General features: G+C 39.6%; 1 protein-coding gene across 3 annotated transcripts in view; it reads left to right on the top strand.

Moving 5' to 3' along the window:
- Window positions 1-15,597, top strand: part of cntn4 (contactin 4) — a 153,836-nt gene that overhangs the window by 13,634 nt on the left and 124,605 nt on the right. For all 3 annotated transcript variants that reach the window (XM_034585918.1, XM_034585917.1, XM_034585919.1), the window contains exon 2: window positions 2,588-2,707. In XM_034585918.1, coding sequence (XP_034441809.1) covers window positions 2,653-2,707 — 55 coding nt within the window. In that variant the 5' untranslated portion in view covers window positions 2,588-2,652. The remainder of the gene's footprint in view (window positions 1-2,587; window positions 2,708-15,597) is intronic.

Below are 15,597 nucleotides of genomic sequence, written 5' to 3' on the forward strand. Positions count from 1 at the left end.
TTTGCTTTTATTCTTAGGATAAGACAGGATGTTTATTGATCCCAGAGGGGAAACCGGTTTGCCACCATAGACAGACATAATACGCTGATAGAGACATATACACCCCACCAATGACACCAGGCAGTGGGGTTGGACCATGTTCAAATTTTCTAACTGGCCACCATCAGTCCAGCAACCGAGCAGCCAATCTTTGATAAGCAATGAGTTGTAAAGGCTGAACAGCTGTCCGACACCATTTGAAAAAGAGTCACATGGCGTCAGATGAAGGACGACTCTGCTTGCAGCTTCCAAATGAATAAACAGGTGGAGATAAGACATGCTATTAAATGATCAGGGTGCACAACAGCAAATACAGCTTTTGGTCTAGTTTTAAAGTATGATTAATGAATTGACGTTGCTTTTAAGCTCCAATCGATTGGAAAGCAGCCACTAAAGACATCATTTAGTCACTGTCCTGTTTTGAGACAGGACAGGATAAACATATTAATGGACAAGCATTTACCATCTGAGTCTTCTGCCAGCCATATTATAGCCATTCTGCACTACACAGTCACCACATATTCAGTGATAAACATCAAATTGGAGCACATTGCATCCTGCGGCACACCCTGAGTTCATCTGTCTTCATTGACATCACATATGCAACAAAACAGCCGTATAAAACCAAGCTTCTATGCACTATACGTGCTCACGGTCTATAAATCTGATCACAGTGAAGGTTGTGTTCAACACAGACATCATACGCATTACAATGGAAAAAATCAGCTAATGTCGTAGGTCGCGTTTAGGCGGACTTAAGTCCTACGAGAAAGCAACTTCCTGTTCATTTGAATGGATCCAGTCTGGGTGTGTGTCTGCGCAGGAACACAAAACGAGGATTTTATCTTTGATTAGATTTCCTTGTTACATTAACTAAGTATCTACTGTTTACCTCGTGACTGTATAGTTTTTCCTTGTACACAGTGTAGACAATGCTACTCATAATATGTTCGTCATTGTACTCAGACCTTTTATTATTCCCCTCAAACATATATGTTTATAAAATCAAATCAATATCGGCTAATGGCTGGATAGTCGACAAAATCTTTGCTGCAATGCAAAACCATACATTTTGATCAAAAGCCTTTACTCAGAGATAAACAAGTTTCAGAATATTGAGTTTTAGTTGTGTAGACCACTTAACACACTGATTCCATGCCAACTTTACAGTGTATTCAACACACAAATACAGAAGTGAGTTGATAAATAAAGAGTGAAATTTCTTGAAATTAATCATTTAATTAACAAAATCAAAAGTATTATTCCATCAATATACCAATTTTAATTTGATTACAACTTTTCTTGTCGTAAAATGTGTCCAAGTACATGTACCATTCATTCATTCATTCCATACCAAACCTAACTTGATGTTCACCTTAAATGCTATGCCCATAAGAGATGTAGTCAATTGGCCAAAACTCCCAAAATAAGGCAAGGCAAAAGTAAACAAAGCCAGCAGACGGCTTAAATGATCAACAGTTACGTGGTAAGAACTCTGCAAAACCCAATTTGTACGTTTTTGTGTAACTTAATCTGTTTTTAAAGCAGGCCGCTGACAAGGGAGATGAGTCTCTGTAAATCCTCTTTTGTACCCAGTACAGCATGCACTGAATCAAGATAATGAATGTGTCAAAAGCTGTCATGTATCAGTGAATACTGTGTCCCTAACAAAAACAATGTAATGATGTTTGGCTCTTCCTCTCTGACAAAAAACAAAGCAGACTTTTACTCAGTGTCGTACATACCTTCAGTTTCCTTCCTGTTGCAGAGGTTTATAGAAGGCTGAGACTGAGTCCTGCCTCCCTGACACTCAACAAACTCCGGCGGCGTTTTAAATCTCACTGCGGGGAGATAATGCCTGTGAGGGAGAGCCCCACGACTGTTGTGATCTCCTCTAGATGTTACAGGGGTTTTTCATCTTTTGCCTCTGCACTTTCATGAGCATTAAAGCTATGAGGCTTCATGTCGGAACAATGCTATGAGATCTTACAGGAATGACTTTGCTTTCATATCGACTGTCCCTGGAGCTGCTGTAGATGTGGAAATGAATGTATATGAGATAGTTTGCGTTCATGTGCCAAACCTGAAGTCTTCTGGTTTTTGAAAGTTATGGTAGGTTTTCTGTAAAACCCTGTAATTGGGGGGTGAAGTCACAGCCTTATTACCAATATATTGAATTCATTTTGTGGGAAATGCTGAAACCTTATGTGAATCTAGTTCCTTTCTTACCCTAATTGATGTCTCACTAAATATGGATGTGATGGTGAATAGATATTCACAGGTGGCTATTGTTTTGCTTGCGCCTTAAAGATTTTGACTTGGATAGGGATAATATGTCACAAGCGAAGTCACACTTATCAAGCTTAACAACTTAACACAACAAGCGTACAGCTACTATGATTTCTACCATAAATAATTACTACACGTTTCTGCTCTCTGTTCACACCTTGTAAGGAGAGCATGTTGAGAAGGTAAAAGAAAAGATGTGCTGCTAATTGGAACCTTACCACCGCACTAATCTCACCTTCTTTTCTCTTTCTGCAGACAGGTCCAAATCGGATTCCATACGTTTATGATTGAATGTGAGACTACTTTGACCCTACAAAATTGAAGATGATGTTGCTATGGAAACTGCTGGTGCTGCAGTCACTTATGGGGTGCCTTGCAGGTAAAGTATCTTATTAAGAACTTTTGATGCATGCCAAAGCTGCCTTTGTGAAGTCTGAGTCCTTATTCATATGTATTTGGGGCAGGTGACAGAATGAAAGCCGTAGTTTGGAAAGGAGCAATCTCAAGAAGATTAGTCATGAGAAAACATATTTTCCCCCCATTGATATGAAATAATAAGAATCTAGAATCCATTCAACAAGGAAATTATTGTTAAAGTAAACCATTGTCTGCTAAAGACTTTCAATCGCAGGCAATATTGCATTTCGGCTTTACCCTAGTGTTGTATCTGGCTCTTAGAAAAGGTTATCAATATCAATGTGAATGTGAAGGGGAGTGCATTATGTCAAGAAAATATTCAGTTCCACTTAGTTGCATAGATCACAAATAAGATTTTATCAGAAAACTTCCCTTAATCTAATATATTTGAATAATTATTTGAATGAAAAACGAATTAATGTTCACACATTAAAGGTAGGGGCAGATCCAGGGGTGGGGTCAGGGGGCCAGTGGCCCCTTCCCTGCATCTGCAAAAATATGTTAAGAATTTATATTTTCCAAGCTTCCTTTAAAGTACACAATGTGCATGAAGAAGGAACAATTTATTCAATGATGTGTGGCTTTGCCCAAAGCTATAGAGTTAACGATAAACAAGGAATTACTTAAATGTGCATCTTACTGATTTAGGAATTGTGCACGGATGTTGGACATATAATTGGCCCCTCTGTGTAAACTGTGGCCCCTTTATGGCCCCGATTTAGAAAAAAAACGGGATCCCCACTTATCAAAGTTGTACTGTGCAGCTTTGACCACCAGTAGTGCTGTGGAGCAATGTTTATATGAGTGTCTACTCTGAATATGAACATCACTCAGTTTCATATCACTCCTTTAAATGAATAGTACAAATTCAGCAGAGATGTTGTTTTTTGACTTTTCATGTGCTGTTTGTGGTTTTGATGACTTTTGATTACCAGACCCACCACCATCGGCACACAGCAGTCATGTGATTGGTTAAAGTGTGTTTGGCTCACAGGTGTTAGGGGAGTGGTTGTAAACAGGAGTGAGCACTGCAGTAGACATCCGCTGCTGCTGCTGCTGCTGCTGCTGCTGCTGCTGGAGGCGGCTCACAGATGTAACAAAAATATTTGGTTCACTGGCTCGGATAGATGCTGGCCTGTTTGCCAAAAGAGAAATCGAATTATTGTACAGAGTGAAGTTGGATTTTCAGAGCTGCACATGGAAATATTTGTTCCTATTCCATGGGCAACAAATGAATCCAGTCTGAGATTTGTTTCAGGCTCCTTTATGATCTGATTCAAATTTATCTCATGCCAAGCAGTGCAGTGTTACCTGCATTCATGAAGTCTCTTAGAAGTATTTAAGGTACAGTAAATAGAGAATTTAATACAAATGACGAGTGAGGCTACATCCACACAACTACTGAAACTAAAACGATCTCTGTTCACATAAAAGTGTTTTGGCTACTTTTAATACAGTCCATACTACCATGCTGGTAAACACTTATCACTGATGTACACTGGGCATGAGGAAGGCATGCACGTCCAACTGGACACAGGAGTTCTTGCAGATTGCTTTCATAATATATCACTTCCTACACATGTAAGCAGTTTTATTATTGTAAAATACTGAATTTAGAAACAGCTTTGAGCAACGACAACAGGGTCAGCAACGTTTATAACTGATGATCAATGTTGTGTTCTACCCTGGTAGCTTAGGCTAATGCTGGTTGTTTTCATCCGGAGAGGGGGTCATTTCATAGTGGCCTCACTAATCAGGGAGGGCGACTCTGTGACGGAAAAGATCCAATGAAGAAGCGGCAGTAAGTGTCTATGTCATCGCTTCCAGACATCTCTGTTTCAGCCCGTCCAGACTAAAATGCAGCCCCAGAGTTTTCAAACTAATAAGGTGTCAGTAGTGTTTCCAAACTTCTCTGTTTTAGCAGAGTAGTGTGAACACCAGGCATATCCATCACAGGGTTTATGCGTTTTCAAATGAAAAAGTGGTAGTGAGTGAGTGAGTGAGTGAGCGAATGAATGAATTAATCAAAAATAAAGAAATACTGGAAAGTACGTTTATTAAGGTTAAATTCTCAGAAATCCTCTGTGGGTTCTTTCAAATGTCCATCATTCATTTACTGCGCAGTAAAGTTGAATTATAGCTTCATTATGCCGTGGTGCCCATTCCAGCCAGAGGCTCTGTGGCATTGATCACATTTTGATGGAGGACTTTAATTTGTCTCCTTTACAAATAGGAGGGGTCACCACAGAGCATCAGCTGCATCACTCAGAGTGTTTAATCAACAGGTATTAGGTGACTCAAGATGAAGAAAGGGCTTTATTGAGGTCTGCGTCCTGGTGAGCCCCCCCGTCTCATTACTCAGCACATTAGGCCTGATGTGAACCCCCTGCCCTCTTCTGCACGTTAAATTATCACATTTGTTCAAGTGATCTATCAACTACTCTGTTTTGAAGTAGTATAGTTCAATATATATGTGTGTGTGTGTGTGTGTGTGTACGTATACATACAGTATGGCTGCTCATCTTAAGGTGGGTCCATCACGATCTCACAGGCGACAGCTGGTGATAATTGACCAGCACAGTTTGAGGTATAGCTGAGCCCTCATGGAGCTAATGCATCATGGAGGTCATTTCAGTGATAGAGAAAAGCATTAAGGGTGAACATATGGAAGAAAACCTTTTTGGATTACACTCACAGTAAGAGAGCATATACTTCCAATGGCATTTGACGATTACCAGTAAATGCTTTGTCCTTTCAGTAATCATTTCATATAGTATATGTATTTATATATGATGTAATATATATGGTTTAGAGCAGGAACGAACAGTGCATCCCTGTCTAACTGTTCCAGTCCATTCCTTCTGACTGAGACACGTCTTCGAGCACCTTTCACCGTGAGAACACGAACCGTCATCATGTTCAGTATTGAAAGTTCCTGATCATGTTGTGTGTCTGAAGATGCAGTTATTAAGTAATTTAGTTGCACAAAAATGTGTCTCTTTCACCTTCAATCACCTGAAGATTATAAATCTCTGGATAAATTCAACGTTTTTTAACAGCTGGTCCCATTGTTAGTGGAATTATTTTTACCTGCGATATTTGTGCTTTGAAGTCATGCTCAGGCTATAGCCTTCTCTAACTCTGTGCAGAGACCCTATTAACCCTACTTTAAAATAAAAAAATAGGCGTAAGCATCAACTACAGTACTTGGTGTAATTGAAAGCTTCTATGATTTAAAAAAAGTACTCTGTAAATAAATAAAAAAAACAGCTTGAACATTGACCACCATCAATGTAATTTGATGTGGACCCTATTTCTGAAATTAATTTGAACTTTTTTAGCTGTAATCTCTGCTGTATAAAAAAAGGCAAACAGCTGTTTAAACAGCTGTTTGCCTTTTCTCACTCTTAGACTCTTTCTTAATCCACATTGGTGTGGGGCTCATGGGAAATGTTGTTCATTAAAGGCCTTTAAAACCAATAAAGAATATATACAGGATAAACAACTATTTGATTTGTTGTTGTTTTTTCAAATATCCCATTCATTACCAAGGCATATGGACTGCACCACTCAACACACTGTTGATTTGACGTGTGCCAACTTCTCAGAAAAGGATTTCTTTGGCACATCAGCTACCAGATTTGCACAAACATCGGCTGATGCAAGGTGATGCCTCGGATTCTGTCTCTATCTTGAGCTAGAACTCCTCCCATTTGGAGCAATTTAAGTTTAATTCAGATCTCTACAATGATTTGATAGTGAATATTTGCCTCCTAACCATCAGACAGCTTTGATGTAAGAGGGAGAGCACTGTATGCACATTTACATCATTGAAAAATCAGGGTTCATGAGGACAGAGTTTCTACATTTTTAAAGTGCAGAGTGAGAGCAGCGTGTGCAGACAGTCCCGCTGAGAACACCCATGAACCGCAGCTGTGAAATGGCTCGCCCTTCGTCTAAAATGGGTTTATCCTCCTTGCGAAATTCACCAGAATTGAACATTTGCTATTAACAATCTTTCAGGGAAGGATTTACAGTTCTTATGTGATTTAAGCTGAGCTGGAAATTAACATCTTGGAGCAATTTGTAAAGCTTTATTTTATTACTAGTTATTGGTATTGGTAACCCTCCCGCTACTCAGTTTGAGCCCAAACTCACTTTACAAAGGACGGTATGGCCTTGATATGGATTGGAGAGGTTGCTGAAAAAGTGACTAGTGAAAACAATACGCAGTCTGGCATGGCGTCATGCTGCAGGGTGGATGAATGGATTCGCAAGTGGAGGGAACCTCATGTAGGCTTGGGGTAAAGGAATTGTACAGATGTTTATTGCAGCTTTAGTTACATTGCTCAGCCGGGGGAGTTATAAGTTGATTTGCTTTTCATGCCGAAATGAATAAAAAGCGTGATAATAACACATGTGCCGGTTGAAACTAAAAATCCAATTACGTTTTTAAATTAGTCACCTGCCTGTTCACTCCCCGACTGTACGGCAACAACAGGCAACAGTATGACGACAGGGCTCTGTTCCATTTCTGTAGCGTGGCATACACATTACCTTGGAGAAATTAGAGGAAGACCCCAGCATTTGTTAATCTTGTCGTTATTCACACATTTTACCATTGTTAATATTGGTCATGATAACTTTGCTCATTACCTCTGTTATAGATATTTGAGAAAAAGCGGATTTGTGGTAGAGTGATGAAGAAGCACAACCTCTAACACACAAAAACCTAAAAGACAAATATGTGGAGAAGGATTTTCAAAAGGGTCTGAGTTCCAGGGTAGTAGAGAGTAGAAAGCACGACTGATATGTGCCTGTAGTCTGGAGATCGGTTGTTGGAACTATGCTGAGCAGTTCACCCCGGTGACTGCAGGCGTTTCTAGGGAATCATTTGTTTGCGCTGGGACTCGGTGTCAAGTGTTGGAGATGATTTCTGTTCAATTTGATTTGATTCTTTCTGCTTTTCGTCATGTTTTTCTTATTTTTCTTTGAAAGCTGTAACAGGTTTGAATGTTTCTTCCACAGAAATGCTGAACATCATGATCAATCTTCACAGTTAGAATAACCATGTTGACAACGCATGTTCCATTCGTGACTACAAGTGTAATTTAAGATAGTTTTATACATTGTTAACAAATCCCATGAAACAAGTGATGACTTTATCCTAGTAACAGTTATTATGCTTGTGTAGGCAAAGCCTGATGTACAGTCTGTTTACTCTGTGCTTTCCTATGGTCATTTTCTCCCCACCTGTCAGTCTGTAAACCTTTTTGGGTTTATTTAAGTATCTTCCCTGCACCGTCCTGTCTTCCTGTTTGTCTGCACATGGGTCCTGAAATCCTGTTACACTCGTGTGTATTCATGGTGAATGGAAAGAGGCCTAAGAGCAGTGAAGCAGCTCTGAGGATGGCACCCAAGGAAATATCTATAAATCTGTGGCTTAAGAGTTCATTGTCTGAATGGCTTCAGGACTTTGCTAACCCCCCTGATCTCAGCCAGTCTCTCAGTGGGCTAGCCTCCAGTCTTCCTCCCAGTTGGACTAGCCTTTGGCCTGCGCGCCCTCAGCCTGCCTGCCCGTGTGTCCTTGTTTGCGTGCTCCCTGCCTGGGCAGTAACAGAAACTTGATACTTGTCACGACTTTTTCATAAATTGACGGATTTCAAGACACAGATCATTATTTAGAAAAATGTCGTTTCATGGGATTTGTTGACAAATATAAAAAATATACAGTTATCACCAGTCTCATGTCTGCAAGAAATTCTTTGTGTGATGAGATCACATGAAAATGCAAAGATGAAATGTTTGTCTCTCGTGCCTGTGTACGCGAATGTTGCAAATTGTAGTCGCGACTTTTGTGTCTTTTCGTCTACCATGCCCAGGCCACACCGGCTGCGGTCTGTAGGACGGCTGCTCCGAGATGTGTCGTGGTTGTGAGTTGTTCACACCAGTTGCGTGCGTGTGTGTGTGAGAGAGAGACTCCTGCCCATCATCTGAAGTTCTTTACGTTGACTTTTAATGCAACTTATGGGAATCGTTGGGTTTCTCTATAAACTTAAGGTTAAACCTTATTATGTTGTGATTTTGCTCTTAAATTGGACAGAACAGAACATCTTTTTTTACAATCGATTCTTCATTTTGCCATGGACTTTTGTGTGAAGCACTTTGTGAGCAATTGTGTGAATGCATCATCAAACTTCAATGTCTGACTTCTGGATCAGGGTTACATGTCACTGTTTGCTAATATTAACACTTCACCTCACGTTTTGAATGCAGTTTTAAAACTATCTTTCTTTGTTTTATAGTTGTTAAAACTTTAAAAGAAAAATCATTGACTGACCGCACTGTGCCTTTCTTTTGTTGCCCAACCATTACTCATTAAGGATGCTGATGTGTTGTGCGTGAGCCAACTCTGAAGAAGTAGATTAGGTGGGTGGGGGGTTGTGCCGATAGGGAGGTGATTTAGTATCTGTACATATCTAAGGTTATTTTTCTTATTTTTTTCCTCTGTGTACTCTGTGAATCATTCCTCCCTTCTCCTCACCACACTCCCCATGCATCGGGAATCTTAATTCCCTGCTCGTTGCCCCGGCTTATTCTACCATGATAATAGCGGCAAGCGACCTTTCTGTTCACACCCTCTTGCACATTTTTCACTGAGCTGTGTTTATTTATTTTTTTGGCTCTGATTTTTGGGACCTGTTTCAAAACCGTTTGATTTCTTCACCCTGAGAGTTTCTGTGGAGCAGATTAAAGGGGGCGGCTTTTCACAAACACACACACACACACACACACACACACACACACACACACATTGGACATATGCATGTTTTTGCTTGGTTAGCGAAAGACCCTGGCTTCCAGACATTTTGTCTCAAATGGGCACTGCGTCGTAAAATGCAAATAAGCTTTGTGCCCGTGCATGAAAAGTGAGAAATATGTTTTGCCCACAACAGAAGGATTTTGACAAGGAAACACAACCAGGAAACAGAAAGTGAGAATTATGTTGAGCTTGAATGCTCTGGCTTCATTTATAAAAAGAGTCCAGGATGATAATTGAAAAATATAATATATTACTGAAAGTTTTCTCCATTTTACCACAACTGCCTCAGCCTTACTTTTAAAGAACAGTTTGACATTTTGGGGAAGACAAAGGGATATTTATTTAGACGTTGCAGGCAGCAGCCAATTTGCCAGTGGTTTGTGGAGATCTCTGTAGTTGTTGTCACCACATTGCAGTAATTCCCAATGACTGCTACTCAGTGGCTGACATGGACGTTTTTTTCTTACTCAGTTGCTCGCAATTAACGTCTAACTGATATGACGTGAACCATATTTTTATTTTTATTTAATTTTTTGTCCGTCTGCGAAATTAAACAAAAGGCAAATGTAATGTCTGTAAGAGTCTGGCACACTGTTTTCCAAAGCTCCCAGTTTCTGCGGCGCCGCCGAACATTGAGGCAAAGACGTGTCTGTGAATTATAAGTGTTTAAACTTGAGGGAAGAATTTGGCTCTCATTCCCGCACTTTATGAATCACACACAACACACACACACACACACACACACACACACACACACACACACACACAACACACACACAGTTAAGGTGTTTTCGGACATTTCTCCAGCATTCAGGTCAGAGGCAGAGTGTAACATATAAAATCTACTGCCAAGATCGTGTGTTTTTGTTTACAGCACATCAATATCAGCGTCTACCCTCATCACCAATAGTTCTCAAATTGCGTTGTCTTTCCTTTTCATTGATGTGTTCTACATGTATGGTTCATCTTTTTCATCTGATTTATTTGCGTGTTTTTTTTCAGTTGTGTGTCTGTTGCACATTAGAAACATCAACATGCCCAATCGCTTATCCCCCGGAGGATCTTCTGTGTTCTCACATGACCTCAAAATAACTTCTGGAGATTTTCCAGAGTTCAGTGAAGGTCTTAAAGCAGCTGTAGGTACCTATAGTGATCATTACTTCAGTGAGTTCCACCATTTTGTATTCACCAATCTTAATCTGCATTTTAAACGTCGTGTTGATTTTCCTAAATAACAATAAAGGCAGTTAAAATAGTTGGTTTTGAACACAGGCTCTGACTGAGTGACCTCAGCAGCTAATGAGACACTGCTGGAGCTGTTCAGGTTTACCCAACATTGCTGAGGTGTCTTTAGAGGACGACATGTTGTGAATTCTCTGGATAGTTTGGGGCACTAATGCACCATCAAGGCTTTCCTTTCAGCGAACAGCATGACATCTCCAATCTGAAATACATGCACTCCTGTGCTAGCCTTGATTCAGCTTCCTACTGTATCCTGGCTCTTTAATTGACCCTTTTAGAAACTGCAAATAGAGTTTCTCTTATACTTAAAACATTTCTGCACTTTCACACAGCTCGGTTTTATCTGACTTCAGTCTAAATGTTCAAGTGTTGGATGAAGTATATTCTGAAAACGTGACTCAATAAATTCCACCCAAACGCACTGTTTACAACCTGCGCAACATGAGCTACCCTTAAATAACATTGTTTTTGCATTGTTTACTATATTCATTATTCACCGCCACGCTGCCTGTGTGTTAATGCAGTGGGAAACGATGTGACGCTCAACTTTCCATGACCCGTCTCCTGTGTTTTAAAAAAACACACTGATGAGATTTAAGCTGTTTTTATCCTTTAGAGATCTGAAAATATAAAAAGAACAGAATAAAGGAGAAGTCACCCGTGGTCTTATCATTAAGACTACAGCTACGTTCTGTTTCTCTGCCTCTGTTAAAAGTCCCTCTCATGCCTGCGGTTTGTGCTAAATGCAGTAGCTTGAAAGACAAGATCTTAACCATCCCCCACCCAGAAATCACTACTTTTTGACATCAGGGTGTCCAGACTCTGTGGAGATGAGAGTGGATCGTATCATCTCATCATCAGGCTTTTAACTCGCCTTTTTTTAACTTGTCTTTGAATTAGAGTTTTTGGTCGTTGTTTGTTTCTCACTTTTCTGTCATTATTGCCCCTCTTTATTTTGTACTGCTCACTATTCTGTATTAATTATCAAATGATAATTATATCAATTAGAACGTCAACATTAACATTCACTCAGCCTCCCTTTTCTCACACGCAGTTATCACAGTGGAGAGCTAACCAAACAACAGCCGATCTACCTTGGCTTCTTAAACTGTTGAGTAGAAGCAGAGAACACAATGTCCTGAGTCGGTTACAAATAAGTTCTCATAGTAAAATGCAATCTATGGTCAGGTGATGAACAAATAGATTTGAAACTACAGTCAATGTGAAATGTGGACTAATCTTTCCTAGAGAAATGAATATGGACCTCGATATGTAGCATGTAACACCTTAGATCATACATGATCATTTCTATTTGCATTATTTTTATATTTAACTGAGTTTTAATTTTTTGCTGTGGGCTCACTAAAGCTTCTACTACCGCTGTTTCAACATGGAGGCCTAAAATGCACAGCTCAAAATCAACAAAGTAGAGAGAAATATATCCAGTGGCTGTAGGAAATATCACTTCAGCAAGAAAGACAAAAAAATCTGACAAATTACTTTTTACATAGATGACATGAAATCCTGTCTTAGTAGGACTGTCTGATATGATGTTATCATGTGTCATATTTCGTTTGGATGGCGCTGTGTGCTCTTCCACACAAGATGGATGCAGGCTGAAAAGAAATACGTGGGAAACACAAACAGACATTGTGGAGCTGGAGAGTGAGCAATGTTATTGTGAAAAAGACAAAAGACGAAACCAGGAGCTTATATATACCTATAACAGGATCCGTCTGTCGCAGGGACTTGGTTGGGTTGAAGTCAAACGATTCCACAAACTGATCCCCACAAACATAGTGGAAACACCACTAACCTCTTTCCCTCAAGCAAAAAGTCACGTCAGAAACTAGAGAGTCGACGGCTCAGAGCCACAAAATTACAGTCAAGTGCTAAAAGCGAAACAAAGGCTTTTGCCTGTGACACACATTTGGCAAAGAAGCACTGAGCTGGAAGAAGATAACAGCTGCTGTTGCAATTTAAACATCTGCAAAGACATGGCCCCAGTTTGCACGTTCCAGAAAAACAACAATATGTATGGTTATCTGGATATGAAATGATTAATATGGATTATCAGATTTGGTCATATTACACAGACCAACATGTGTAGATCTGCACGGAATACACAAGACGAAACCTTGTTTAATTTGCAACATGCAGGCTGTGAGTTGTGACATGAAGTCAAAACATTTTTTCACAAAGCAGAAGACTTTCGCCACATGCATGAGAATACATGCATCCTAACTGAGCTGCAGTTTCTGAGTGACAATCATTTATGTCATATAAAACATGACACTGCCCCTATTTCTTGTCTGTGTAGAATATGTGAATCGTACAAACAGGCTCTGGCTGGTAGTGTAGGTTAGGATACTTTATTTGTACCTTTAGGTAGATCTGTTTTGAAGCAAAAAAAAAGGGGGGCATCCAAACACAGTTCAAAACTATAACACACAGACAGAAGACAAGACCACAAAAACCATGACAAAAAGTGCTAAAATGCTTCGCTATCAATAGAAAATCGGATAAGGCCAAGTGTGCAAACATCGTTATAACCTGTTCAAATGAAAGATTGCAGCCGGAACAAAACTATTCCTAGGTTTTGTTTTACCCCTTGGGACAATAAGCCTTCGACCAGAGGGTAGAAGCTGAAATTCCCCGTGTAGAGGATGCGAGTCATCGTTAGTAATGGAGCTGGCTGTTTTCTGTAACTGTCTGGTGAACAGGGACTCTAGGCTCATCTGATCTATAGCTAGCTTCCAAGTACTAGTGCCATTGCAATAACCTGTGTCCCTTGCTTTGCACATCATAGAAGACATGCGTTAGAAATCTTTATCTTCCAATATTTCTCTGCATTTAATGGTATATGTTTTCACACTTGATCTCTGGAGAATGTCCACAAATTGGATGTTCTCCTGTGTTCCTTTCACACATAAACAACACAGCCAGGAGACAGGAGGTAATGTATTGTATTGTAGTGGCTGCAGAGATCACGTGTTTTTGTTAATCCAAATCGGCGTCGTCCCTTATCAACAAAAACTCTCTTGACAACTTTGTCGGTGTCTTCTATGCGTATGGCACCACTTTTTTATCCTGAGATGTTTCTTTTCTTTCGGGTTTGTTTCTTTCATTTTTGTGTATGGATCGTGTTAGAAAGTTCATCAGTGCAGCCACCCATCCATCCTGAGGAGGGTCTCCTGCTGTGTTCTCACATTGGCTCATTTAGACATCATCCCGATTTTTAACTAGGGGCTGGACGGAGAAAGTGAGAAGCCTCTCAGGCATTTACAATCTCACTTACTTCGCAGAATGTCAGGAGATCAGATATAGCTCAAGATAACGATCTATAAGAAGCAAATTAATCACCAAAAAATCTCTAAATTATATGGTCCACCTCCATATCTCTAAAACTATGGAAGCAAACCCATTACAGCTGTTTAATCCAGCCTAGTTTATCTTGGCCTGGTGGACAACATCAGCGTCAACAGTATTTCTGAAAACTGCATGAACAGCTTATTAAATCACTTTCCTGAAACATAATACATACACTAATAAATGAGAACACAGCACGAAATAAAGCTGCACAACCTCCCACACAGATATGAACACTGCATGTTTCTCCGTAGCAGGAGCATCAGTTTTGTGTATGTAGGTTTACATTTTAAAGAATCAATCATGTAACACATCATTTACCCTAATGTGTGTGTTACTAATCCAGTGACTAGCAAATAGGCCAATTAAACTGATCATATCTCCATTAGTAGACACAACATGTCAGAATCTTCACTGCTGGTATGAATAAGTATGCTAATATAACAGCTTCCTCTCTGCTATACATTATTAAATATTCATTATAATTTTAATTTATCTGTTTGAATATTCATTAAAGGAGATCATATCAGGATCATGTATCTTCTCTCCTCCACAAGCGTTATTCACCTGAGGATTGTTTGCCGAGCGTTTTTTCAGTGTTACATGATTTATGCTCATACTCACAATCTCTCCGGGGAATTGCCCAGCATGATCAAATCTGCGTGTGCTGTTAGCCACCAAGCAGCTCGAGTGTAGGTGCTGAGAGAAGTGTGTGTGTGTGTGTGTGTGTAGATTTAATCAGTTCATAAGCATCTTCCGCTGAAGTAAGAGTGTCCACCGATACACATCTCCCATCTGTGATATCCAGTGGATCACAGGCATTGTTTTATGGAGCCAAGGAAAGGTATTATTGCTGAGGTAACAGCTAAATAAACACTTCGCAGTACTTCACAAGAGAGGAGAGGGAAAGACAAAGAATATAAGAGAAATAAGACTTTATTGATTCCTGGTGAGGATTTTACATTGAACAGAAGCAAACAAAATGCATGTAGAGTTTAAATTAACAACCACTTGAATGGAATAAATACACACAAATGGAGAAATGAAGGAAATTAGAGGGATTGCATTCCAGATTGTATTTGCACAGAAGAGACAGTCCTAAATCCAATAACATCATGATGGTTAATGATAATAGGTATTGGTATTCATAGGTCTAAATATGAATAATGAATACAAACTTATATCAACTTAAACATGTAAAAATGCTACATTGGATACATAATATCACCCATAGGTTTTAAAAGATGAGTTCACCCAAATGCATAAAAAGAAAAATTGTGTTCACACTACATACAAGTACTGTTATTCATGCAGATAGTGAGATATCCACCTACAAAGAGGGTCCGCCAGCAAATCTCATTAATTTAGACCCCAGATCTGTGAGCCTATAAGAAGAGAGTATAGGGTCCATCACTTCT

This window comes from Hippoglossus hippoglossus, chromosome 5 (genome assembly GCF_009819705.1).
Source record: "Hippoglossus hippoglossus isolate fHipHip1 chromosome 5, fHipHip1.pri, whole genome shotgun sequence".
NCBI lineage: Eukaryota > Metazoa > Chordata > Actinopteri > Pleuronectiformes > Pleuronectidae > Hippoglossus > Hippoglossus hippoglossus.